Genomic DNA, 26,281 nt, shown 5'->3' with positions numbered 1-26,281 from the left:
AATTAACTTCCTGGATCTGTTTCCTCTATTTGGAGAATACACAGAATAGTGGATAATATTACAAGGTTGTCGCAAGGATTTGCATAAACTACGCTTAACACGGTGCCAAGGGCGTAGTAAGTGCCGCGCAAGCATAGCTGCTAGTATTAGCATGGTAAGAATGATGGTTGAGTAAGTGTGGGTGTCTGTGCTCTGGTGAGCACCGGGGTGGGCGGAGCGGCGTCGGGCGGAGCCTCTGGGAGCCCCGCCCCTCACGCACGCGTCCTGTCGCTCCGGCAACGCACTGCTAGGTCGCAGCCCGCGTGACGCTTGGCCGCTAGCACAGCGCGCTCTTGGCTTCACTGAGCATTGGCAAGGGCCACTTGGGTAGAGCGATGACTGATGAGGACTCTGAGACCACTGTCAGCGAGTTGCAGAGCGGGGAGGAAAACGAGCTGCCTGTTATCCAGCTGTGTGGGCTGGTGGAAGAGCTCAGGTACGGCCGGCCGGCTTCTGGAGGCCCAGAGGTCCCTTTTACAACATCTTGGGCTCACGGCGAACCCCCCTTCTAGCAGCTGAATAGATGTAACTTCTGTACGTCTATACCTAGTTTAGGGCAGAACTGATATTCCTAATAGCTACAATTTTTTTAAAGCTTGTTTTGTGCCAGTTATTTTGCACGTAGTACCTTCTATAATAGCACGGGAGCCCCAAAAAGTGGGTGAGGAACCAAGACACAGGTTAACCCACTTTCCTAGTCAGTGGTGGTGCCAGGATTTTAAACTCAAATGAGACTCCACAGCCGACACTGGGAGTGTCGACATGCCGGGTAAAAATTAATTAATTAATTAATTAATTAATTAATTAAAATGTTAAAAGTCGATTTGATTTCTCAGGTTTTCCATTGAACCTGTGTCCATTAATCTTAAAATTCAGGCTACAGAAATTCACTCAGGAACATAGGAAAATATCCAAGCTGTTCATGTATATAAGTAGACACACACGCATATCCTGTATGTTATATATATGAAAAAGCTAAAAAGGTCAAAATCTTGGCAAGCATATACAGGATGAACTCCAGTTGTCACCTCTAGTTGTTTAAAAACTGTCTGTTCCAAGTTTTTCCGCCATTTATAATACTCTTTATAATACACTTCTTGTGGATTCTTCGTCTCTCGGGTGCTGGAAAGAACAGCTGAGAAACATAAACCAAGGGAAACATCCGAAGGTGGTGGCTATGTAATAACTTCAAGCATGTAGTAGTTCAGAAGGAATTTCACAAATGGTTTAGAGGATACTGGACGGTGGAACTTGTTGCTTCATCTCAGCACCAATTTTCTATATAATCCTAGTTCTTTCAACTTTGTGGATCATTAGACATTTTAAAAAATCAAATATTTAAATAACACTTACTGTATCCCAGGCACTGTTCTAAAGGCTTTGCATTCCTTATTGCAACTCTGAATAATAGGTACTATTATTATTCCCATTTTACAAAAGAGGAAATTGAGGCACCAAGAGGTTACATGTTTTGCAGAAGGTATGTAATTGCTATTAAGTGTTAAACACTAGTTATTTGGGGTTTAAAGTCATATTAATAGAACTTACTCAGGTACCCTCTGTCTTGCAGCTATGGAAACTCTGCTCTCAAAACTGAGACGGAGATGTTTGAGAAATATTATAATAAGCTGGAGCCCAGGGACCAGCGACATCCACAATTATCAGAAATTAAAATATCAGGAGCAGAATTTGCACAGGTACACTGTAGCGACCTAAGAATTCTTTTATTCTGTTTGTCTCTTTAGATGCTACTGGTTTTTGTGTATCTGCCTTTGGTGTGCCCTCTGTGGCTGAGTGGCATATGATTTTCTCCCTGTTCTACTTTTTTTTTTTTAAGATTTTATTTATGTATTTATTTGACAGACAGAGATCACAAGTAGGCAGAGAGGCAGGCAGAGAGAGAGAGGAGGAAGCAGGCTCCCTGCTGACCAGAGAGCCCAACTCGGGGCTCGATCCCAGGACCCTGGGATCCTGACCTGAGCTGAAGGCAGAGGCTTTAACCCACTGAGCCACCCAGGTGCCCCCTCCCTGTTCTACTTTTAATTCTTCCTTTTCTCCTAAGGTTCTCTTTCAAGTGAATGTGAAGGGAATCAGGTTCAATTATTAGTGGACTGACTCAACCAAAATATCTGAGTTTACTTGAAATAATTCCCTTAAATTGGGGGACTCCAATGTTTACAAGGCCCAGCTAACCACACATAGGAGTGAAGTGGGTCTGCTGTGGGCATGGGAAAGTTCCTTGCTCATCTGAAAGCCCAACCAGGTGGACTGGTATTGCCAGAGCAGCTGATTTTTCAAGAGAAGCTGGAAATCTAGATTATTTGGTGGACTCTCCTGATTTTCAAATGTGGGTAATTAATTTTAAAAAATTTAAAACTGGATGTAGATCTGTCTTTTGAGGGTCAATCTCTTCAGGCCCATACGTTCCTTAGGGCCATCTGCTGGTGACCTTTGGCTTAAATATGTAGGGAATCATGTCTGGTTTTTTGCTAATCACTGTGCCCCCAGATGCAATTTCTCTTCTGTTTTCAGTTTAGGAAGCATTGAGCTCTGGGCTTCCCCTGACACTGACCTGAATGCTAGTCTTTAGCAGGTTCATAATCCTTCCACACCCTCAAGACACATTCCCTTATTTACTTTCAGTTCATCATCCAGTATAGGCCTTTGAATCCTTTTTTTTTTTTTAAAGGGATTTTATTTATTTATTTGACAGACAGAGATCACAAGTAGGCAGAGAGGCAGGCAGAGAGAGAGGAGGAAGCAGGCTCCCTACGGAGCAGAGAACCCGACGTGGGGCTCAATCCCAGGACCCTGGGATCATGACCTGAGCCGAAGGCAGAGGCTTTAACCCACTGAGCCACCCAGGCGCCCCAGGCCTTTGAATTCTTTAGCACAGGACTTAGGCTGACTGGTGAAATAAACATCACCTTGGGCCTAATATCCTGAATCCTTTCACTTTGAGTTTGTTTTCCCTGGCTGTCACTCAGAGTAATTTCTAGCAGGTCTGAGTAGTCATTTTGACACCCAGCTTGAGCAGCAATTCCTACTTGACAATGACTTGGTTCTTCTTGTATTGCAGTTACGAGGCAGGCGTAGGTCCAAGTCCCGCGTGGGTATGGACCGTGTGATAGGCCTCAGTTGTGACCAAAAATGTGAGCTTGTACAAAAGGAGCTGGAAGACATGAAGGATGAAATAAGGCACATGAGAGCAAATGCTGAACGAGATCTGCAGCATCATGAGGTATACTGTTTTCTCTGTAGCCCATCCCATCTGGGCTCCCCACTTCCACCTCACTGAGAAATACCTGGAGTATGTTAATATTTTTGTTATTTTGAAAGAAATATAAGTAGAAGAAGACAAATTTAAGGACTGCTTTTAAGGAATTTCCCACCTGCTTGAAGAGACAAGAAATTTTAAACTTTTATTTATTTATTTATTTGAGAGAGGGAAGGAGAGCAGTGAGGAAGGGCAGAGGGAGAGGGAGAGAAAGAATCTCAAGCAAACTCTGTGCCAAGTGTGGAGTCTGACGTGGGGCTCGATCTCACGACCCTGAGATCATGACCTAAGCTGAAACCAAGAGTCAGACATTTAACCGACCGTGCCACGCAGGCACCCCTAAACTTTTTTAAATGGAAAATTTAAAAAATGCACACATGTAGAGAGGCTAGCACAGTGGACCCCTGTGTACTCAACAGCCATATGTAACAGTCATGAACATATGGCCACCCTTGTTTCCTCCATATCCCAACTTCTCCCTCATGATAGACCACTGGGCTATTACGAAGTGACACCTCAATATATCATCCATCCATAAATATTTTAGTATATGTCTCTAAGATATGGATTCTTTTTTTTTTTTAAGATTTTATTTATTTGAGAGAGAGTGCACGGGCTGGGGGTCAGTGAAGGGGCAGAGGGACAAGCAGGCTCTCCATTGAGCAGAGAGCCTCAATTCTGGGACCCTGGGATCATGACCTGAGCCAAAGGCAGATGCCTAACCGACTGAGCCATCCAGGCATCCCTAAGATATGGATTCTTAAAAGAAAAAAATAACTATAATAACCATAAGTGCTTTAAAAATGTTTGGTAATTCCTAACAATGTAAGGAATCTGAGGAATAAGTCAGTGAGTTGGGTGAAAAATCCTTTAAATCACCTTCTGTGTGCAGCATGCATGACCATGGTCCATGTCTTTTTGGAGACCAACAAAGGTCAGTTTTCCTCCAGAGAGGAAACATTGTTAGTTCAGTTTCCCATGGGATGTAGTTTTCGGCTTGCATTAGAGAGCATTATTGTATGAGGAACAATATTTCTGTTCTGTTTCTGAATTTTTCTGTTTCTAAACATGAGCACACAGACTCACACTCATTGCCTCCAGAGGGACAGATCAGTAGACTCATGTCTTTATTGATGGATTTATCTGTACCACTTAAACCTAACCTTTCCTCCCTCTCTCCCCCTTCTTTGTGCCCTCCGCCCTCCTTCTCTCTCTTGCCAAATATGCATTGTTGAATTATAACATGTTAGTGTGGGTTAGAGTGGCCAAAGAAGTCTTTTTTGAAGAGGTGGGGCTATGCGTAGGGCTTGGCATGGTCTTGAAGAATGATGAGGAATAAAGTAGAGGCTTAAGAAAAGAAGGGCACCCTAGGTCGGGTGAATGACATGAGCAAGAAGTAGAAGTGGGAATGAATGTGTGCTTTAGGGCCTGTACGAGGGAACTGGGGCTGTGAGACCTTGAGAGCCAGGCAGGGGAGTTTATCTTTGATGCCTTAGAAAGCAGGACCCTGATAAGGATGGCTGAGCAGGAGAGCGAGTGACATGCTGAAAGTGGCAGTTATGGTGGATTGAAGTTCCTGCAAGTGGAGATCACGGGGAGAGAGAAGAGGCTGGCCAGTGAAGGAAGATGCTTTTGCTTCTTGGTGCCCAGGGACAAGACCGGGACTGAGATGAGTTGCTCTGCAGCTACAGCTAGCTTTTCATTTTATTCTTTCAAATAGCATTCGTGTGTGTGTGTGTGTGTGTGTGTGTGTTTCCTTATTTAAAGACAATCTTTATGTTGTAGCAAAATTTGAATGTAGAGGTAAGCTAAAGGAGCATTTGTAAACATCCACAATCCACCTAGAGATAATTAGTGTTGACAGTTGTGTTTATCTCCTAGAGTTTAGATTATTTTCTGGACATATGTGAATTTATTTATAAAAAGTATTATATTATTTTGTAAATTGTATTTTGCACTTACTGTCTTTCCATGTCAATACATATATTCATTTATACCACTTTCAAATTGCTGAAGTATATATATTAAGACTGTTGGTTTCCCTAGTAATCTGTCTCTCTGGATGTGGCTAATGTTTTGATGTAATGTTTTCCAGATTTTTTTTTTAAAAGATTTTATTCATTTATTTGACAGGGAGAGAGAGAGAGATCACAAGTAGGCAGGGAGGCAGGCAGAGAGAGAGGGAGAACCAGGCTCCCTGCTGAGCAGAGAGCCCAATGCGGGGCTTTATCCCAGGACCCTGAGATCATGACCTGAGCCGAAGGCAGAGGCTTTAACCCACTGAGCCACCCAGGCACCCCCAGATATTTTTTCTATCCTATCCTATCCTATCATATTATATTAATGTTATAATTTTTAGTGGATAAGTAATATTTCAGATACGGAAATGTGTATGTATAGAGATACCTGAGGCCCTGTTTTTATTTGTTTACCACCTTCTTATGGATGCCCCCCTTTTTTTGAGGCCTGCTTCTTTTAAAAATCTTTGTTTATTTGTTTGAAAGAGAGAGTGCACCAGCAGTGGGGGAGGGGCAGAGGGAGAAGGAGAAGCAGACTCCCTGACAGGGAGCCTGACGCCATGGGGCTCGGCCCCAGGATCTGGAGATCATGACCCAAGGCAAAAGCAGACATTCAACTCACTGAGCCACCCAGGTGACCCGAGGCCTGCTTTTTTTTTTTTTTTTTTTTTTTTTTTTTTAAGATTTTATTTATTCAACAGAGAGACAGCACAAGTAAGCAGGCAGCAGGCAGAGGGAGAAGGAGAAGCAGGCTCTCCGCTGATCAGGAAGCCCGATGCGGGGCTCGATCCCAGGACCCTGGAATCACGACCCGAGCCGAAGGCAGCCGCCTAACCAACTGAGCCACCCAGGCACCCCCGAGGCCTGCTTTTTAATGATAACATTCCCATAGTCAAATTTGTATCTTACAAATATATTTCTAAGGCCAAGAAGAAACGTTATGTATTAGACACAAAGAGGCCTGAGAACTTAGTTTTCCTCAGAGGGAGCTGTCCCTGAGGATTTTTGGAAACTGTTCTTTCTTTGTGCTGACTCCTGCAGGCTATCATCGAGGAAGCTGAAATTCGATGGGCTGAAATTCAGAGAGCAGTGCATGATTTTAAAAAAGATATCCTAAAAACCATATCCAAGAAGAAAGGGAGTATTTTGGCCACTCAGAAAGTGATGAAGTACATTGAGGACATGAACCGCCGGAGGGTGAGTTGGCAGGAGGCCGGAGCTTAGAAAGGGAGAACAGATTCAGAGGATGAAGACATAAAAATGATCCATGTGAAGCAGCCGCACTCCATTTGTTCCGCCGTAAATGCTCTCCCCACACGCAGATTTATTGCATCCCCCAAAGTGTATGTCTTAAAAGGCACATTTATCAAGGCTAAAACCAGTCAGGCTGGGTGAATATTAATAGTATCTCAGACTGATTTTTTTTTCTTTTTTATTGTTGCTATTTGTTTCAAAATCTGATATGTTTCCTAGAGAAAAGTGAGGCAAGTCTATCTAATCAGGTGACTGCAGGGAGGGGGACAGGTAAATCTCAAGCTCTTTAAGTTCCATTATTATAACAATGAGACATAAAATGTTCCTTCACTTTCAAAGATTTTGTAGTATGTCGAGCTTTGGATCCTGGACATAGGTAGGGTTACTAGCCCTAACAATGTATAAGTGATGAAAAATTATGTAAACTAACAAGAGAATAAAAGACTGGAGAATCATAAGGTTGTTTTGTCAGGAATGGCCCCTATATCCAAATTATACACCCCAATAATCTCGAATTTAAAAGTAGTAGAAAATTTGCACAAAGTCAACCAAGTTACTTCTGCTTTTTGGTCATGAGTGAAGTGTTTTTTTTTTTTTTTCGGGTTTTTTTCCTTTTTTTTCTTTTTAAGATTTATTTGAAAGAGAGAGCCCACATAAGTTGGGGGGGGCAGAGGGGGAGGGAGAAGCAGACTCCCTGCTGAGTGAGGAACCCAACAGGGTGCTCCGTCTCAGGACCCCGGGATCATGACCTGAGCCCAGGCAGATTCTTAACTGACTGAGCCACCCAGGTGCCCCTGTCATGAGTGAAGTGTATACCAGCTCCAGTAAATGTAAGAAGACCTGAAAATAAGTGACCGAGTGTTAGGACTCAAGGGTTCATTTATAGCCCCAGCCCTACCAACTTTTCAAACCAACAGGGAAGATGAAGAGGAGTGGATTAAAATGTACTTGTATTTTTTAGGATAATATGAAGGATAAATTACGTTTGAAAAATGTTTCTCTCAAAGTGCAGAGGAAAAAGATGCTTTTACAATTGAGGCAGGTATGTGGCTCTTTCTTCCTTTCTCTCTCTCTCCCTTCCTTTCTTCCTTCCTAAGGTTACCATGGAAGGCAGAACAATGTGTTCCCAAAGATGTCTTTGTCCTAATCTCTGGAGTCTGTGAATCTGTGACTTCACGTGGCAAAAGGATTTTGCAAAGGTGATTAAGTCAAGGATCTTGAGATTATCTTAAAAATAATCTCCCTTGACTCAAAGGGAGATTATTTTGGATTATGTGAGTGGGCCCAATATAATCCCAAAGGTCCTTGTAAGAGGCAGGAGAGAGAGGTGTAATACCGGAAACAGAAATCAGAGTGATGAACCTTTAAGGTAAAGGAAGGGATCACGAAGGAAGAGAGAGCAGGCAGCCTCTAGAAGCTGGGAACGGCAAGCAAACAGATTCTCCTCCAGGGCCTCCAGAAGGAATGCATCTCTGCGAAAACACCTTGAGTTTAGGCCCCAGAACTGTTTTGGACTTTGGACCTCGTGAGCTGTAAGATAATCAATTTTTTTTTAAGATTTTATATATTTATTTGACAGACAGAGAGCACAAGTAGGATGAGAGGCAGGCAGAGAGAGGGGGAAGCAGGCTCCACACTGAGCAGAGAGCCCGATGTGGGACTCAATCCCAGGACCCTGAGATCATGACCTGAGCTGAAGGCAGAGGCTTTAACCCACTGAGCCAGGGCGCCCCTAGGTAATCGATTTTTGTCGTAAGCCACCGAGTTTGTTGTAATTTGCTACAGCGGTGATAGGAAGCTCCTACTGTTAATGGTGCCAGTACAGCCACAGACGGAGTTGGCTTGAATTTAAAAGGCACTCGTGGCGTACTTGTTGACCCCTTTTGGCGAGTGTGGCCCGGATGGCACAGTTTGAGGGTGCTTTAGTCACCTGTGTATCAGACTAAAGCCTCCTGATGAAAGGCCGTAATCAGATGGGGCACAGGGCCTCTCGAATGTGATTACATGGCTCCATCCCTGGAATTAACTCGAATATGGGCACCTACAGCTTTTGCATTAGAGGTGGCCACTGCCAATGTCGCAGAGTTGTGCAAATGAACACACTTGGAACTATTGCCTGATTGACTTGGGATCCTGAAAGATGACAAGCTGGGACAGCTTCAACACAAAGTGACTGAGGACAGATGTCAGCTCCTCTGCTTTGATGCCCCAGGATGTCTGCATAGGTGCCAGGTGGCTTACCCGTAGAGTGCCTGATAAAGTCAGCTTAGTGGGAGGCGATGCTGTGCCCTGGGGTGCACCCAGAGAACCACAGCGCCCCCCCGCCCAAGAAAGGGATGGGCTTGCTCCTCTTGGTCTGAGTAGGCCTACCTGGAGCACCGTGTCTCCGGGAGAGCTGCTCTCTGGAAAGAATCGGGAACCTAGGGCTTACACAGGAGAGGGAGCTGGAGACTGAGGGGAACGGAGAGCCTGTCAGAAGACCTGGGATTGATGGGCCCAAGCGGACTCAGGAGGGACAACTGCTGGCTCCAGGTGCACAGCGGCTGTGGGGAGGAGAGAACACGCTGTTCTGGAGGTCCCCAGCAGAGCAAAAACCGGAGGGGCTGTGTCATTGAAGGAGATTTGAGATTATGAGATTAGTGTAAGAAAGGAGAGAGGAGCTGCCTCCAGATAGAGAGTTCCTGGTACTCTAGGCTTTGTGCGTGCTAAGGCCTCCTGAGGAGGGGGTTTGAGTGTGAGAGAGGGAAGAGATGAGTGACTTTTAGCCTAAAAGCCATTGCTGCACAAAGCTGACCCTGGGTGGTCCTGCCCGCAGGAGCCCAGACTAGCAGCTGGGCTAGTCAGTTAGGGGATGCCCTAACTGCTAGCCAGAGGCAATGGGCAGCAGGGACCCCAGAGCCGCAGCAGGGGAGTCTCCTGGTGTGGAAATGGTTTAGGAGTGTTTGAGTTGGCGGATGGGTCATTACTGGGACTTAAGGAAATTGTTGTGTTGGTTTAGGGGACAAGAAAGAAGCCTCCTTGGAGGCAGTATTACATGGGTGGATCGTGGGGCTGAGGAACATTTCTCAGGTTTGGCTCTTGGCCTATCACCCAGATGAGATGGCCTAGACCTGGTGGGGCAGGTAAGGCGGGGCAGGCCAGGGAGGGAACCCAATACACTGATACAACCATAGTACAGAGATGTCACATGATCACAGAAAGGGAATTTATGGGCAGCTGGTCCTGGGTTTTCCAGGGTAAAAATAACTTTTATATGGTCTCCTTCTTATTCTTCTTTCATAGCCCTGTTTAGACACTACCTCTTGTGGGAAGCCTTCCCTGACCCAGTCTTCCATTCTTCTCTGGCCTGGCTGAGGAGCTTCCATGTGTCCTCTGCCCCTCCCACTACACCACACTGCGACCTGTCTGTGAACCCTGGTTGAATATGTGCTCCTTGAGGCCAGGGAGCATTGTACTTATTCAGATCTCCACTCCAGTACCTTGTATCACACCTGGCACCAAGCAGATCCCTAGCCTGTGTTTGTTGAATGACTGAATGATGACAGACTTTCAGAATCTCATCTAGAACTGCAAGGTGTGAATCAGATTCCGAAGTCACAACCTCATATCATTTCTTTCTTCTTTCTGAGCTATAGAAGGAAGAGATGGGTGAGGCTCTCCATGAGGTTGATTTTCAGCAGCTGAAGATCGAGAATGCTCAGTTTTTAGAGACAATTGAAGCAAAGAATCAAGAATTGATCCAGCTAAAGCTGGCGTCTGGAAACACCCTGCAAGTCCTCAATACTTACAAAGTAAGGTCCGCCCTGATGCCTAGGTCCCTGAGGCCTCCCACTCCCACCTTTCCAGCCACAGTGAAGTTCTCATGCACCACTGTGGTACTACACAAGGGCTTGGGGCCCTTCCATCTACTGTTGCTCCCCGATTTCTCTTGACAAAGCCATTCTCAAATACTCTGAATGTTCCCACAACCCTAGCTGTGCAATGCAACCACCCAGAGAACTTTTTTTTTTTTTAAATATACAAACACCCTAGTCTAGCCCTGACCAGTTGAATAAGGGGGTAAGGGTCATGCATCTATTTTTTTAACGCCCTCATGGTTTTTATGCAAATTTTGAGAACTAACCACGTTAGGGCCCTGTTTAATTTAGGCCTGTAAGAAGCACATCTCTGCTTAAAACCCTCCAGAAGAAAACTGTCTTAGCTAAAAATCAGAAAACTAGTATATAATTCCTTATCCACACAGAACCCTTTTAGGAGAGAGGGAGATACTGTTAATAACTAAGCAGGGACCATAGCCATGAGTGCCCAGCCACCCTGCTAGGAACTGTGCAATGTTGGAGTCAGCTGACTGGGGCCAGTGTATCCTGCCACTGGCCTGTGAGCTGTGGTTTTTCCAGAAGGGTATTCGTAACCAATTTGATAGAGAATGCTACCTTTGAAATCCAATTAAGCAAAACTGGTTTCTGCCCCAGAAATTCCATTCTTCTCATTAGATCTGTATTCCAAAATGTACTTAATGATTATATTTTGAATGTCATCAATAAAACATGTGGAAATTTGTTTTGTTCTTTTGTTAATGTAAGTAATTACATAATATCCTCAATTTTGCCTCTTGGCCCACAAAGCCTAAAATTGGCACTCTGGCCTTTTATCGAGCAAGGTGGCTGACCCCTGGCCTCCTGCCTGCAGGACTGTTGTGGCTGTAGGCTTAGGTAACTCACAGGTGGTCTTCATTTGGCCCACATAGTATTTTAAAAAAAGTAAATTTGGAAGTGTTTAGATTAGACTATTATGTTTGTCCAGCACTTTGCTTTTATAAAAATGAAAAACCTGAAGTCCAAAGAGTAATTGCCAGCTTCCAGCAACAAGTTTGTGACAGGGCTCAGGCTCCTAGTCCAGTGCATGTCCCACCTAAGCAAGTGCCTCTCTCTGGCATAAAGCACGTAGAAAACATTGTGCTGGCATTTTGAAATTCATGTGTCAGCTTTCGGCAACAGATCATCCATTCATCAGCAGTTAGCTTATCTGATCCCTGTTACTTCAAGATGAAGCCAATCCCCGTGACTTGAGCTTTCATAGGCTGGAGAGCTGGGTAGTACATGGCGACATCGCATTGGATCTTGATCGTATCCTGTGGAATCAACTTAAGTAGCACAGGGCCTGTCTGGTCTTGTGTAGAAATGCCAGGGCTTTGGAGTGGAGCTACTGGTTTATAACATCAAACTGCCAGGTCCAGGGCCTGAGCTCTTTAGGGCAAGTCTAAATGCAGAGGACAGATTGCGATACCCATGCAGCAGCAACCCCAGGCCACAGTGGGTGGAATGGGAGCTTCTCCACCCAGAATCCCAGGGGTCATCATGCCTGTAGGCCTGTTTCAAATAATGGTAATCGGATGGTGGAGCTTGGGAGGAGATGCCTGCGGGAGTGCTACGGTGGACGTTGTGATGGTTCGAGGGAGATGCAAACTCATTTCTTCCGTGTGTCAGTTCTTAGGTCTTCTGGGAGAAACAGAGGTGGAACAAATGTTGAGTTTGGGGTCAGGCCTCACGTGGACTTGAGTGGGGATTCCAATAGGGACCATGGGTCAGTGGCAGGTTTTTCTGACTTGCCACCAGGATAGAGCTCATGCTGGTCTGTGCTGTGTTCCTAGCACTGAGGACAGTGCCTAGCCAAAACAAGTCCTCAGCCAGTATTGTCAAATGAGCTACTAGCACGAGGTGTGTTGTGTTTAGGGGGTGGGAGGGTGGCAGGAGAGACCAATTTCATATAAATATCAGCACCCACGTCTCAGACCTTGGAAAAGCTTGCAGAATAACTGTTACCAATGTGTTCGCTTCAGCAACGCACATATAGAATACCTGTTACCAAACATACAAGGAGGTGTAGAGTGCCAGACACCGGGCTAAGTGCTGGGAGTGTAGGTATGAAGGAGACAAACATGGTCTCCTCTGTGAGTTTGGTGCGTGAGCTTCAGCCAAAGGGGCACCTTTATCTCCAATCTTATGCTGTCGGGCCCTGCGTGGTGGAATCTGGTAGAATATAAGCGTGGGATGACAGCCATGATGTGTCATTCCTAACTGACCGTAAACTAGCGATCCCCATGTGAACTAGTGCCTTGTGGTAGGTAGAATTCCAGGACGTCTCCCAGGGCTCTCCACCTACTGTATATACCCAGTACAATCTGCAAGGCTATGGGTATGATGGGTTCTACTATTAGGTTCTGTTCTGTTTTGTGATTATGAATATGATATGCCATAGTTGACGTTAAAAATAGGGAGATTATTGGATGGGCCTGACCTAATCACATGAGCCCTTTGAAGACAGACAGTTTTGTCTAGAAGAGGAAGTCAGGAATTTGAAGCGCAGAGGGAATTCTCTAGGTGAGAAGTTCTCCACTGCTGACTTGAAGGGATTTCAAAGAGCAGAGGGCCACCTCCTGCTCACAATTAGAAAGAAACAGAGATGTCAGGCTTACAACTTAAAGGAAATGCTTTCTGCCAACAGTCTGTGAGCTTGGGGGAGGACCCCAGCTCCAGAGGAAAGCCAGCCTGGCTAACATCCTGACTGTAGCCCCAGGGGACCCTACCTGGGCAGAGAATCCAGCCGCACTGTACCTGGACTTCCGACTTGTAGAAACGGAAATAATCAATGGGTGTTGCTTTATGCCGCAAAATTTGTGGTAATTGGTTACACAGCAAGAGAAAGCTAACATGCCTTTTTGGAAGTAGCCACCTCAAGTGGACATTCTGCTCAGAATCACAAATAGCTCGCCTCACACCTTCAGAGTCAGGAGTTGCTTTGCAGTAGGCCTTGCAAATCCATTCTTTCCTGCCCCCGCTCTCTGCTTTGTCCCTCTGCTCTCCTTTCCTCCCACCGACTTGCTGGTTTGTAGTGGAGTCCTGTGCTGCCTCCCCTTCCCCGCAGCCCACGCTCTCAGTCTGGTCTCTTAACCCAGGGCACTTTCCTAAATAGAGCCATGTCGTACAGGATGTGGAGCAGGCAGTGAGCCTTAAAGAAGGGAGGATTGGCAAGAAGAGGAATGGGAGGCAGTGGCCCCCAGTGCCATGAGTCCCCAGGAAGGTGGCTCTAGGCCACCTAGGTCTGGGATTTTATACCCTGGACATATTGTGCCAGCACGCCCCTCTCCCAGGCTTTTCCTTAGCTTGACTTCCCCACCGCCCCCCCGCCAACCTCTTACTAGACACATTCGACAGCCTTTTGGCAACCTTTTCAGTACCCTTTCCCCCAGGGAAACCCCCACCGTTGTCCTCACATTCTCAGTGCCAGGCACAGTGGTGGCTTTACATGGCTTAGGGTGCCTCCGTCTAGGCCATGAGCCAGCCTCTGGCTGGCAGGGCCTAGGCTGTCATGCTGGTCAGTGCTTAGGGCAGGGTCAGTGCGTTTCAGAGTCCGTGGAACGATCCCCCCGGAGTCACTGGCTTCTGTCACTGGCTCTTCAGCCCAGCAGAGCATGTCCCAACTCCCCCAGGCTGACCCTTCCCTGCTGGGAGACAAAGGTGCAGGGAAGGGGGCAAGTCTGAGAAGCAGGGGCCTGGGGGGAGCTGGTGAAGGACAGCGGCAAGTGATGCGAGGGGAAGCTGCGGGCCAGTTCGGGCAGGAGCCCTCCAGGGTCAGTGGTGGAGCCCGTGGGTCCTGGAGTCAGACTGTCTGGATTCAAGCCCTGCTTAACATCTTAGCCCTATGACCCTGGGCAAATTGTTTCACTTGCCAAAAGTCAGTTCTTTGACCTGTAAAGTGGGATGCCAGTAGCACCAAGCTCACGGGGAGTGTTCCCTCTCTCTTCATGTCATAATGGCAGCCACTTGCATGAGTGTTCTCTGTGTGCCAGGGGCTCTGCTCAGCACTTTACCACGATTTTCTCCCTTGAGCCTCTCCATAGCCCTGTGAGGTGACCAGCCCAAGTTTAGAGAGGTTCTGGGACTGGCCCCAAGTTTTTTTTAGTAAATGGTGGGGGAGATTTTGGGTCCTGGTGTGTCCAGCCACTCTGCGGGTCTTTACTTCTCTGTAGGCACCAGGATTCTGAGAAGGGCAGGCTTGGGTTCCTGGATGGCTTTGCTGTCATCCTGCTTAATGAAGAACTGTCTATCCTTCCTGTAGGTCTGAGTGATCATCTTTGCTCAAGACTTGCTTGTTGTTATATTTCAGAGCAAGCTACACCAGGCAATGGAAATGTCCATCAGTCTGGATAAGGAGATCTCGCTGAGAAATGAGTTACTTGAAAAAATTAAAAGAGAAACCCTACAAGTAGAGCAGGTAGGAGAGGGTAAAATGTGCTATTTCTGGTGTTTGTCTTCTTCTGTCTATAAGCACTTGAGCCAACATACACCAAGACCCAAGCCACCTTGGTTTTTGTCTAGAAAAGCCTAGACCATAAAAGTCAAAATATGTCTGGGCCACTGGAGAGGAAGTGGTACCTGGAGACGTAGAGTCCAGTAGAATCGTACTGCTGGGTTAGGGTCTAGAGTCAGAAATCATGTGGCAATAACAAAACCATTTAGAAATCATGTAGAGCCCAAATAACTCTCAAGAATAACCTTCTTATAACCCTATGTGACCCATAAAGTACCATACTCAAAGTGTCATGTATATAGCATCATGAAAAGGCCTATAATGAGTGCAATCATCTAACTGGTATGAGAAAAAGTGCACATGCCAAAACATAGTGTTCTATGTACAGGAGGAGAGCTTTCTTTAAACATTTCACTCAGTACAGTGGATGCTGGGATGACAGACCTGTGACCTCTGTTCTGAGCCCACTCCAGGGCCTCCGGTCACTGTGTAGACAGACAGGTGGCATTATCTGAGTTCCTTACATCTCCATTGTGATTTTGTGCTCTCAGTGTTTTGCTGAGCACATACATTTGAATTTCACCAAGCTAAGTACACGAAGGATGTGACTCAGAGGACTTTTTTAGAAAGATGAGGGCAAGGGCGTAAGCTTTGGTGTTGCCAGGTTTTACCTTTGAAGAGACCTTCTAATGAGATGGGCCTCAGTTTCCGCATGTGTGAAAGAGGTGTCACAGGCCTTGTGGTGATCTGTGAGGACCAGGATAGTGATGCTTTGTCAGTCTCCCAAGCCATTTGTACAGTTGTTGGTGGCCTTGTCTTGAATGGACCTAAGTGTCCTCAGCAGTGTGCGTGGCCCCAGGCCTGTCCACAATAACTGAAAAGCCCCAGGATGACTACATCTGACTCAGTTTTGTCATGGCATCCAAGTCCTGTCCTCCATGGAGAACTGACACATGCAAAGAAGTGGGTCTTGGTACAGAGTAGCCAGGAATAAAAGTAAAGCAAAAGTCTGTGTGCTCTCCCCATGCAGGATTTCTGTGGTATCTGTTTGGGTGGACACTTACTAGATTACAAGTAAAATATAACATCAGTTTTTAAAAGCCTGGCAGTCACTTGTTAGTATATTTTAGTTTTCTTGTGAACTTTTCTTTTAAACAGCTTTGTTGGGTTATAACTCATACATCATATTATTCCCCCATTTAAAGTGCACATTTTAATGGTTTCTAGTATATCCCCAGAATGAAGTAACCATCAGAACAATATTTTAGAAAATATTTGTCACCCTAGAAAGAAACCCTGTGCCTTCAAGAAAACCTTGTCTGTTCCCCACCTCATCTTACTCTCACCCTCCAGCCCCATAACCACTAATTCACTTTCTGTCCCCGTGAATTTGCCTGTTCTGGACATTTTGTTTAAAAGGGATCATACAGGGTACTGGGTGGCTCAGTGGATTAAGCCGCTGCCTTTGGCTCAGATCATGATCCCAGGGTCCTGGGATGGAGCCCCACATCGGGCTCTCTGCCCCGCAGGGAGCCTGTTTCCTTTCCTCTCTCTCTGCCTGCCTCTCTGCCTACTTGTGATCTCTGTCTGTCAAATAAATAAATAAATCTTTAAAAAATAAAAGGGATCACACAGTATGTGGTCTTTCACTGGCTCCTTTAACAATATTTTCAAGATCTGTGCTGTAGTATGTGTCAAGACTTTGTTTCTTTTCATGGCTGAATTGTATTTCCTTGTATGGGTAGACCTCATTTTAGCCGTTCATCAGTCGAGGGGGTTGTTTCTCATGTGTTGTTTTAGGCTCTAATGAATAAAGCTGCTATGAACATACAAGTTTCTGTGTAAAGGTACGTTTTCTTTTCTCTTGGACATACAGCTAAAAGTGAAATTGTGGATGATAGGTGGTGATGGTGTGGTTAACATTTAGAGAAACTGCAGAACTGTGTTTGAAAGTGGCGGCACATTCTACATTCCCACCAATGCGTGAGGGTTCTGATTTCTGCACATCTTCACCGACACTTATTATTTTGGGGGGTTTATTTGTTTGCTTCTTAATGGCTCTCCTAGTGGGTATGAAGTGACATACCTCACTGTGATTTTGATCTGAATTTCCCAAATGAGTAATGACATTGAACATCCCTTCATTTGCTTACTGGCCATGTGTGTGTTTTTGAGAAATGTTTATTCAAACCCTTAGTATGAATGTTTATTCAAACTATGTTTATTCAAACCCTTAGCCCCTGAGTAAGTTTTTAATTGAGTTGTTTATCTTTTCATAATTGGGTTGTAAGAACTCTTTATGTATTCTGGATTCAAATACTAGTTGGATATATGATTTGCAAATACTTTCTCCCATTCTGTGGGTTTCCTTCTCACTTTCTTTAAGATGCTATTTATAGTTTCTAACTTTGGGGTGAGCCACAGTTTATCTATTTTTTCTCTTGCACTGGAGCTTTTGGTGTTGTATCTAAGAAACCATTACTTACTATCATGAAGATTCAGTCCTATGTCTTCGGTTACAAGTTTTACAGATTTTATGTTTAGGTTTATGATGCATTTTGAGTTAATCTTGTGAATGTGAGGAAGGGATCCAGAAGCTGAGAGAAGAAAGGAAATGAAGTATGTGGGTTTTGTTTTAAGTAGGCTCCACACTCAGTGTGGAGCCCAATGCAGGGCTTCAACTCATGACCCTAAGATCAAGACCTCAGCTGAGATCAAGAGATCAAGAGTTGGATGCTCAAATGACTGAGCTGCCCAGGTGCATCAGAGATGAAGTATGTTCATAGTGTTTGTTGTATTAATCTTTGTCTTTACCATTGTGTGGTTCTCTCCATTTCTTCCTCTGGATTCAAGTTACCATCCAATGTTATTTCCTCACTCAAATATAGCTTTGTTTTACCTCGCCTTCTTTTTGCTGTAATTGTCAAATATATTGTTTTTATGTGTCACAGGTCCACGATAGAATTACACACATATTGCTTTATGAATTGCTTTTTAAATCAGTTAAGAGAAGGAGAATATACAATTTTACTGTCCTTTATAATTACTTACCTAATTACCTTTACTTGTGCTATTTGTTTTCACATGCTTTTAAGTTACTTTAGCTTAAGCTACTTTCACTAGTTTTCAGCCTGAAGGTCTTCCTTTAGTATATCCTGTAAGGCAGGTCTGCTTGGCAGCGAATTCTGTGTGTGTGTGTTTATCTGGGAATGTCTTTATTCTCCACTTAAAAAAATAAAGTTTATTTTGTAATTATTTTAGAAAATTGTGGAGAGTACAGAGTTCCCCAAATCTCACATGCATTTTCCCCCATTGTTAACACCTCACAGTGGAATATTTATTAAAATTGACTAACCAATATTGATGTCTTATGATTAATATTTATATATGATTAATATTTATAATTTATAATTATATTTATAATTTATAGCATATAATAAAATATTTATAAGTTATAATTAATATTATTCATATAGACTTGGTTTTTACCTGATGTCCTTTTCTGTACTAGGATCCCATCCAGGATAACACACTACATTCAGTTTCACATCTCCTTAGGTTTTTCTTGGCTGTAATAGGCTTTACTTTTTGTTGTTGATGACCTTGACAGTTTTGTGACGTGATCAAGTATCTGTCAAGAATTTGTCTGCTGTCTTTCCTGGGATTAGACTGAGGTTAAATGGTTTTCAGGAGGAAGACTGTAGAGGCGAAGTGCCATTTTCATATTATATCAAGGGAGCATACTCTCAACATGACTTACCATTGCTGATGTTAACCTTGATCACTTGCTTGATGTAATATTAAAAGGGTTTCTCCACTGCACAGTTACTCTTTCCTCCAATTTTCAGACTCAGCTTTTTGGAAGGATGTTACCATGTGCAGCCAACACTTAAGAAGTGGAAACATAAACTATTTGGAATTCTTTCTGGGACATTTGTCTATTCTCCATTTGTTTATTATTTAATCTTTTATTTATATCAGTATCAATTCATGGATATTAATTTTAGTATATGTGCTGTTGAAGTGAGCATGGATATTAATTTTATATGTTGGGTAATAACCTAATATTTGTTTTATTACTGACATTGTTTTACCTTGGGCATTGGAAGCTCTTTCAGTTGGCTTCTGTGTCCCTTCGACATATTGCCATTTATGTGTGTGTGTGTGTGTGTGTGTGAACACTTTTTCTTTTCTGGCACTAGAAAATGCTTGTGACTCATTTCCAATATTTTCTGCTCCAGCCCTAGAATTAGCCATTTCTCCAAGGAGTCCTGGTTCCTTTTATTTGAGAATAGCATTGGAAGCCAAAATCTGAGTGTGCTCATTGCTTGCTTTCACTTATGAAAGATAGTTTTGCTGGATATAAGATTCTTGTTTGGGGTGCCTGGGTGGCTCAGTGGGTTAAAACCTCTGCCTTCGGCTTGGGTCGTGGTCCCAGGATCCTGGGATCGAGCCCCACATCGGGGTCTCTGCTTAGCAGGGAGCCTGCTTCCTCCTCTCTCTTTCTCTGCCTGCCTCTCTGCCTACTTGTGATCTCTGTCTGTCAAATAAATAAACAAGATCTTTAAAAAAAAAAAAAGATTCTTGTTTGACAGGTTTTTTTTTTAAATTTTTTCATTGAACTCTTAGAATATGCCATCCCACTGCTTCTAGCCCCCATTGTTTCTGATGAGAAGTCAGCTATTATTCTTACTTGGTTTCTCTTGAATGTAATGAATTGTTTTCTCACTGCTTTGAATGTTCTCTCTGCTGTCATTCAGCATTTTGGGTCTGATGTGTCTGGGTGTGGATTTCTTTCCAGTTTCCTACTCAGAGTTTTTTGAGCTTCTTGAATGTGTGGTTGAATATTTTTCATCAAAATAATATTTTTCATCAGATTTTGGAAGTTTTCAGCCATTATTTCCTTGAATATATTTCCTTTGTCTTTCTCCTCTCCTGTTATTTTCATTACATGAATGTTGGTACACTTAGTAGTGTTCCACACATTTCTCTGAGACTGAATTTTTCTTCTTTTATATGTTTTCCATATTGCATGAACTCTATCAGTCGACCTTCAAGTTTACTAATTGTTCTGCTGACTTAAATCTCTGATCTCCTTCTGTGAATTTTTCATTTCAGTTATTATATTGAAAATACTCCACATTTTCCATTTGTTTTTTTTAAATAATTTCTTTTTATAGATATTTTCTATTTGATGAAACATTATCAGCATATGCTCCTTTAATTCTTTAAAAATGGTCATCTTGGTTCTTTGAACATATTTATAATAACTGCTTTGAACTTTGCTAAGTCCACCATCTGGACTCCCTCAGAAGTAGTTTATGTTGCTTCCTTTTTTCCCTGTGTGGGTCACACTTTCCTGTTACTTTGTCTATCTTGTAATTTTTGTTGAAAACTGGATATTTTAGATAATTTAGCAATGCTGGGTATTAATTCCACTCACCACTTGCTTATTTAGTGATTTGGATTAATTTAGTAAAGTCTCTTTCTCCTGCTGTTGGTAGCCTCTGGGGTTGCTCCTTAGAGGGGGTGGCCTTGGTCATAGATACAGTGTCCCTGACAACCAGGAATGATTGGCATTTCTGATGAGTTCTCTTTGACTCTCCTTCATCTTCCTGTGAAGCTTCACGCTGCTCTAGTTCTATTGGTATCATACCCAGCTGTTAGCCTTCATTAATTACTAGCTGTTTGCTCTGTTGCTTTCAGCAACACCCTGGGACATTAACTGAGGCACATTCTGATCTAATCAAAGTCATGCCCCTTTTCAGGGACCTTTTTGGCAGTCTTTGAGGTTTGCTCCAACCCCAATGGTCTCTTTCTCTGGTTCTGTTAAATATCTAGCCGGTCCTCTGTTTTGCTTGTTGCTACTGATATTGTAGAATTATGATCTCTTAATGATTCTTTCTCTGGTCTGTTAAACATCTAGCTGGTCTGTTGTTTTGGTCTCTTAATGGTCTCTTTTTCTGGTTCTGTTAAACATCTAGCTGGTCTACTGTTTTGCTTGTTGCTACTAATATCATGGAACTTCCAGCTGCCTCTTAATTGCTCACCCCAAAGACCTCCATTGTTTTTCACAAACTACATAGGCATGAGCTCCCCACACCTTGTTCCAAAAAAAGTCAGTCCTTCCAGGCAGCATTCTAGAGCTCTCTGTTTTATAGCCTCTCTCCTTGAGCAAAATTTCTGTACTGTTGCAGTGGATCTCAGGGTGGGAACAGTGGTCTGCCTGTCTTGTGGTAACAGCCCTATTCTACAAGTGGGGTGCTGGGTAGGGAGTACAGTTCCTGGTATTAGAACATCCCTCAAAGCTGTAGAACTTATATTTTAAAAGATTTTATTTATTTATTTGAGAGAGAGAAACCACAAGTGAGGTGGGGGGGCGGCGAGAGAGAGAGAAGCAGATTCTCCACTGAGCAAGGAGCCCTATGCGGGGCTCAATCTTGGGACCCTGGGATCACGACCTGAGCTGAAGGCAGATGGCTTAGCTGGCTGAGCCATCCAGGTGTCCCTGTGAAACCTTTTTTTAATGCCTTAGTTCTTGTTCCTTCATTATTTTTATCTTAAGTATTCTTTCATCTTTTTCCTCACAAGATGTGAGGTTCCAGGTTCGTGTTTAGGTCTCCCTACAGGAATATATCTATGCTAGACATGGCAGATATTCACTGAATCCTTCTTGACAAGTTTTTATTGAATTCTGATAAGTTAATTAAAAATAATTTTATTGGTTTTCTCCAGAGTGAATTAAAGCAGTGCTTCCTAGACTAGAAGGTGCAAACCAGACATCTGGGGATCTTGTTAATATGCAGCTTCAGATTGGATGGGCATAAGAGTCTTCATTTTCCCCAGTTTCCAAGTGATGCAAGTAACGTAGACTGTACTTTGTGAAACAAGGAATGAAAAGACATGCCAGGCTAGGAAGATTCAACAGCATAAAAATGTTAGCTCTGTTTAAGTTGAGGTGCAAAATCATGGTATTCCAATTAAAATAACAAGGAGGGGTTTTTTAAGGACTTAAATTGGCTCAAAAGTTCTTTTGGAAAAATAAATAAAAATATCCCCCAAATTCTTAAGTAGATGAGTGGACTAGCCCTACCAGATACTGAAACATGATATGAAGTTACAGTATTTAAAACAAGCTCATGTTCTCCTCTAGGATTCTGATGGATTCCTGTCTCACGTTGAGGTCTTTTATCCATTTCGAGTTTATCTTTGTGTACGGTGTAAGAGAATGGTCGAGTTTCATTCTTCTACATATACCTGCCCAGTTTTCCAGCACCATTTATTGAAGAGACTGTCTTTTTTCCATTGTATTTTTTTTCCCTGTTTTGTCAATGATTATTTGACCATAGAGTTGAGGGTCCATATCTGGGCTCTCTGCTCTGTTCCACTGGTCTATGTGTCTGTTTTTATGCTAGTACCATGCTGTCTTGTTGATCACAGCTTTGTAGTAACGCTTGAAATCAGGTAACGTGATGCCGCCAGTTTTTTGTTTTTGTTTTTCAACATTTCCTTAGCAATTCGGGGTCTCTTCTGATTCTATACAAATTTTAGGATTATTTGCTCCAGCTCTTTGAAAAATACCGGTGGAATTTTGAGTGGAATGGCATTAAAAGTATAGATTGCTCTAGGCAGTATAGACATTTTAACAATGTTTATTCTTCCGATCCAAGAGCATGGAACGGTCTTCCATCTTTTTGTGTCTTCTTCAATTTCTTTCATGAGTGTTCTGTAGTTCCTCGAGTACAGATCCTTTACCTCTTTGGTTAGGTTTATTCCCAGGTATGTTATGGTTCTTGATGCTATAGTAAATGGAATCAATTCTCTAATTTCCCTTTCTGTATTTTCATTGTTAGTGTATAAGAAAGCCACTGATTTCTGTACATTGACTTTGTATCCTGCCACGTTACTGAATTGCTGTATGAGTTCTAGTAGTTTGGGAGTGGAGTCTTTGGGGTTTTCCATATAAAGAATCATGTCATCTGCGAAGAGAGAGTGTTTGACTTCTTCATTGCCAATTTGGATACCTTTTATTTCTCTTTGTTGTCTGATTGCTGTTGCTAGGACTTCTAATACTATGTTGAACAAGAGCAGTGAGAGTGGGCATCCTTGTCGTGTTCCTGATCTCAACGGGAAGGCTGCAAGCTTTTTCCCATTGAGGATAATATTTGCTGTGGGTCTTTCATAGACAGATTTTATGAAGTTCAGGAATGTTCCCTCTATCCCTACACTTTGAAGCATTTTAATCAGGAACGGATGCTGGATTTTGTCAAGTGCTTTTTCTGCATCAATTGAGAGGACCATGTGGTTCTTCTCTCTTCTCTTGTTGATTTGTTCTATCACCTTGATTGATTTGCGAATGTTGAACCAACCTTGCAACCCAGGGATGAATCCCACCTGGTCATGGTGGATAATCTTTTTAATGTGCTGCTGGATCCTGTTTGCTAGGATCTTGTTGAGAATCTTAGCATCCATATTCATCAGTGATATTGGTCTGAAATTCTCCTTTTTGGTAGGGTCTTTGCCTGGTTTGGGGGTCAGGGTAATGCTGGCTTCATAAAAACAGTCTGGAAGTTTTCCTTCTGCTTCAGTTTTTTTGAAACAGCTTCAGAAGAATTGGTGTTATTTCTTCTTTGAAAGTTTGGTAGAATTCCCCAGGGAATCTGTCAGGTCCTGGGCTCTTGTTTTTTGGGAGGTTTTTGATCACTGCTTCAATCTCATTACTAGATAACGGTCTATTCAGGTTGTCAATTTCTTCCTGGTTCAATTTTGGGAGTTTATAGTTTTCCAGGAATGAATCCATTTCATCTAGGTTGCTTAGCACATATATGTCATGTATATGATCAAGTATCTGATAAAATTTTGATATGGGTGCATTTAGTTTATGGTAAAGGTATTGCAGTGGGGGCACAACCGGATTATTCAATAAATGATCTGGGATGACTAGGTAGTCATTTAGGAAAAAACAAAGTTGGAGCTATCTATGTTAACGGTGAAATTAATCCAGATGTATCAGATTTAAATGTAAATGATAAAAAAATATTAAAGTCCTAAACTTAATAGTGGGAACATTTTTATTATAATCTTGGATTGGGGAGAACTTTTGAAGTATAAAACTCAGAAACCATGAAATCGCTATGTAAAGTCGGTGCTATAAAAGCGAAGTTTTTGTGCACAGCAAAACCTATCATATACAAAGCCAAAAAGTAAATAACTGGAAAAATGTGTTGCCTAAAACCACCGGGAGTGAATTTTCTTTTTCTTTTCTTTTCTTTTCGTTATTTATTTGACACAGAGAGATCACAAGTATGCAGAAAGGCAGGCAGAGAGAGAGAGGAGGAAGCAGGCTCCCTGCTGAGCAGAGTCCGATGTGGGACTCGATCCCAGGACCCTGAGATCATGACCTGAGCTGAAGGCAGAGGCTTTAACCCACTGAGCCACCCAGGTGCCCAGGAGTGAATTTTCTTAAAACAAAAATATCTTTTACAAATTAATAAGAAAAATCTAACCAAAAAAATAGACAAAATGGGTAAACAATTTATATAGTTTACAGAAAAGCCAGAAAGTCTCAAACTTATGAAAAATATTCTACCTCACTGATAAGGAATAGAGAATAAAACGGTAATGAGAGACCACTTGCCCCTCTGCTAGATTAGGAATGGTAAAAAAAAAATTTGGTAAGACTGTTGAGAGAATAGGCAAAAACACAGGCAGCCTCAGGCATCACCGCAGAGCCCAAATTAGCTTATGGTCAGAGAAGGCACTTTAGTATTCCATACCAAACATACCTATATGCTCGTGGCAGGGCCTAGGCACCACCGGCATTTTGGGTCAGCTAATTTCATGTTGTGGGGGACTGTCCTGTGCCCTCTAGGAAGTTTAGTGGCATCCCTGGCCTCTACCTACTAGGTGTCAGTGGCACCCCCCTAGTTGTGACAGCCGAGAATGTCTCAAGACATTGCCATGTCTCCTGGGAGCAAAACTGCCTCCTCCCTCACCCCACAGTTGAGAACCAGTGTCTTCGAGCGGGCAATTTCACTTGCAGTAGTTCATCCTCCTGATGTACTTGCAGACTTACAGTATGACCTCCACCCAGAAGATTAGTAATCACAGCATTGTTTATTGTACTAGCAGGGGATTGAGGAGCTGAGTGACTGTTGTAAGGACTTGTTAAATCAGTGTACATCTACACAATGGAAAATGATGCAGCTGTTAAAAAGAATGAGTTTTTTAATGTGCGGATACAGCTCTGCTGATATTTATTGAGTGAAAAAAAAGTTGGAGGGGTTAAAGTGAATAGCATTGGCTACTCTTTGGACAAAAAAGGTAAAATAAATGGTTTATATGAGTGTAGATTTCTAGAAGAATATGCAAAACCTAAAAATAGGGCATGCCTCTATGAAGAACTGTGTGGCCGGAGACAGGGTGGCATGAAAGATGGTCACTGTATACTTTTATACCATCTAAATTGCATGCATTGCCTATTCAAAACAATTGCTAAAATAAAAAATAAGGAGTGCCTGGGTGGCTGAGTCAGTTAAGCATCCCACTCTTGCTTTTAGCTCAGGTTGTGATCTCAGGGTCTCAAGAGCATGCGCAGTGACAGGCTCTGTGCTCAGTGGGGAATCTGCTGGAGAGTCTCTCTCTCTCCCTCTGCCCTTACTGTTCAGGTATTCTCTCTCGCTCCCCAAAATAAATAAATAAATATTTAAATTTAAAAAAAGAGGCAGAAGGACATTGCTAGTTCAAAAAAATCCACACAAAGGAAAAGACTAGTTAATTTTACTGTATTATAATTTTAAAAACAAAACTTAAGGGACGTCTGGGTGGCTCAGTCATTAAGTGTCTGCTTTCGGCTCAGGTCATGATCCCAGGGTCCTGGAATTGAGCCCTGCGTGGGGCTCTCTGCTGAGTGGGAGGCCTGCTTCTCCCTCTCCCACTCCCTATGCTTATGTTCCCTCTCTCGCTGTGTCTCTCTGTCAAGTAAATAAATAAAATCTCTAAAAAAAAAAAAAACTAAAAAAGAGATTCCTCTAAAAATTGACTATTGACCCAGCAATTCTACTTCTAGGTACATACCTAAGAGAACTGAAAGCATGAACTGGAAGAGATGTTTATATACCCATGTTCCCAGCAGCACTATTCATGATAGCCAAGGGGTAGAACCCAAGTATTCATTGGCAGTTAAATGGAGAAGCAAAATGTAGCATATACGTACAACAGGGATATAATTCAGCCTTAAATAGGAAGGAAATTCTGCATATCCTACAACACAGATAAACACTGATGACATTATATTGAGTGAAATAAGCCAGTCACAAAAGCACAAGTATTGTCTGATTCCATGTATATGAGATTCTTGAGGAATAAAATTGATAGAGACAGA

At 43.0% G+C, this 26,281-nt stretch overlaps 1 protein-coding gene across 2 annotated transcripts in view; it reads left to right on the top strand.

Annotated features, from left to right (window-relative positions):
* Positions 1-296: 296 nt before the first annotated feature.
* Positions 297-26,281, top strand: part of CCDC113 (coiled-coil domain containing 113) — a 28,104-nt gene continuing 2,119 nt past the window's right edge. Inside the window, exons 1-7 of one of the 2 annotated variants that reach the window (XM_045986695.1) lie at positions 297-475; positions 1,610-1,736; positions 3,119-3,280; positions 6,376-6,531; positions 7,550-7,630; positions 10,224-10,379; positions 14,755-14,862. In XM_045986695.1, the coding sequence (XP_045842651.1) occupies positions 375-475; positions 1,610-1,736; positions 3,119-3,280; positions 6,376-6,531; positions 7,550-7,630; positions 10,224-10,379; positions 14,755-14,862 (891 nt within the window). In that variant the 5' untranslated portion in view covers positions 297-374. The remainder of the gene's footprint in view (positions 476-1,609; positions 1,737-3,118; positions 3,281-6,375; positions 6,532-7,549; positions 7,631-10,223; positions 10,380-14,754; positions 14,863-26,281) is intronic. The other variant, XM_045986696.1, reaches the window with a different exon arrangement.

Source organism: Meles meles, chromosome 19, assembly GCF_922984935.1.
Source record: "Meles meles chromosome 19, mMelMel3.1 paternal haplotype, whole genome shotgun sequence".
In the NCBI taxonomy this organism is placed as follows: domain Eukaryota; kingdom Metazoa; phylum Chordata; class Mammalia; order Carnivora; family Mustelidae; genus Meles; species Meles meles.
The sequence above is the reverse complement of the archived record's forward strand: the minus strand, read 5'-3'. Positions and strand labels throughout refer to the sequence as shown.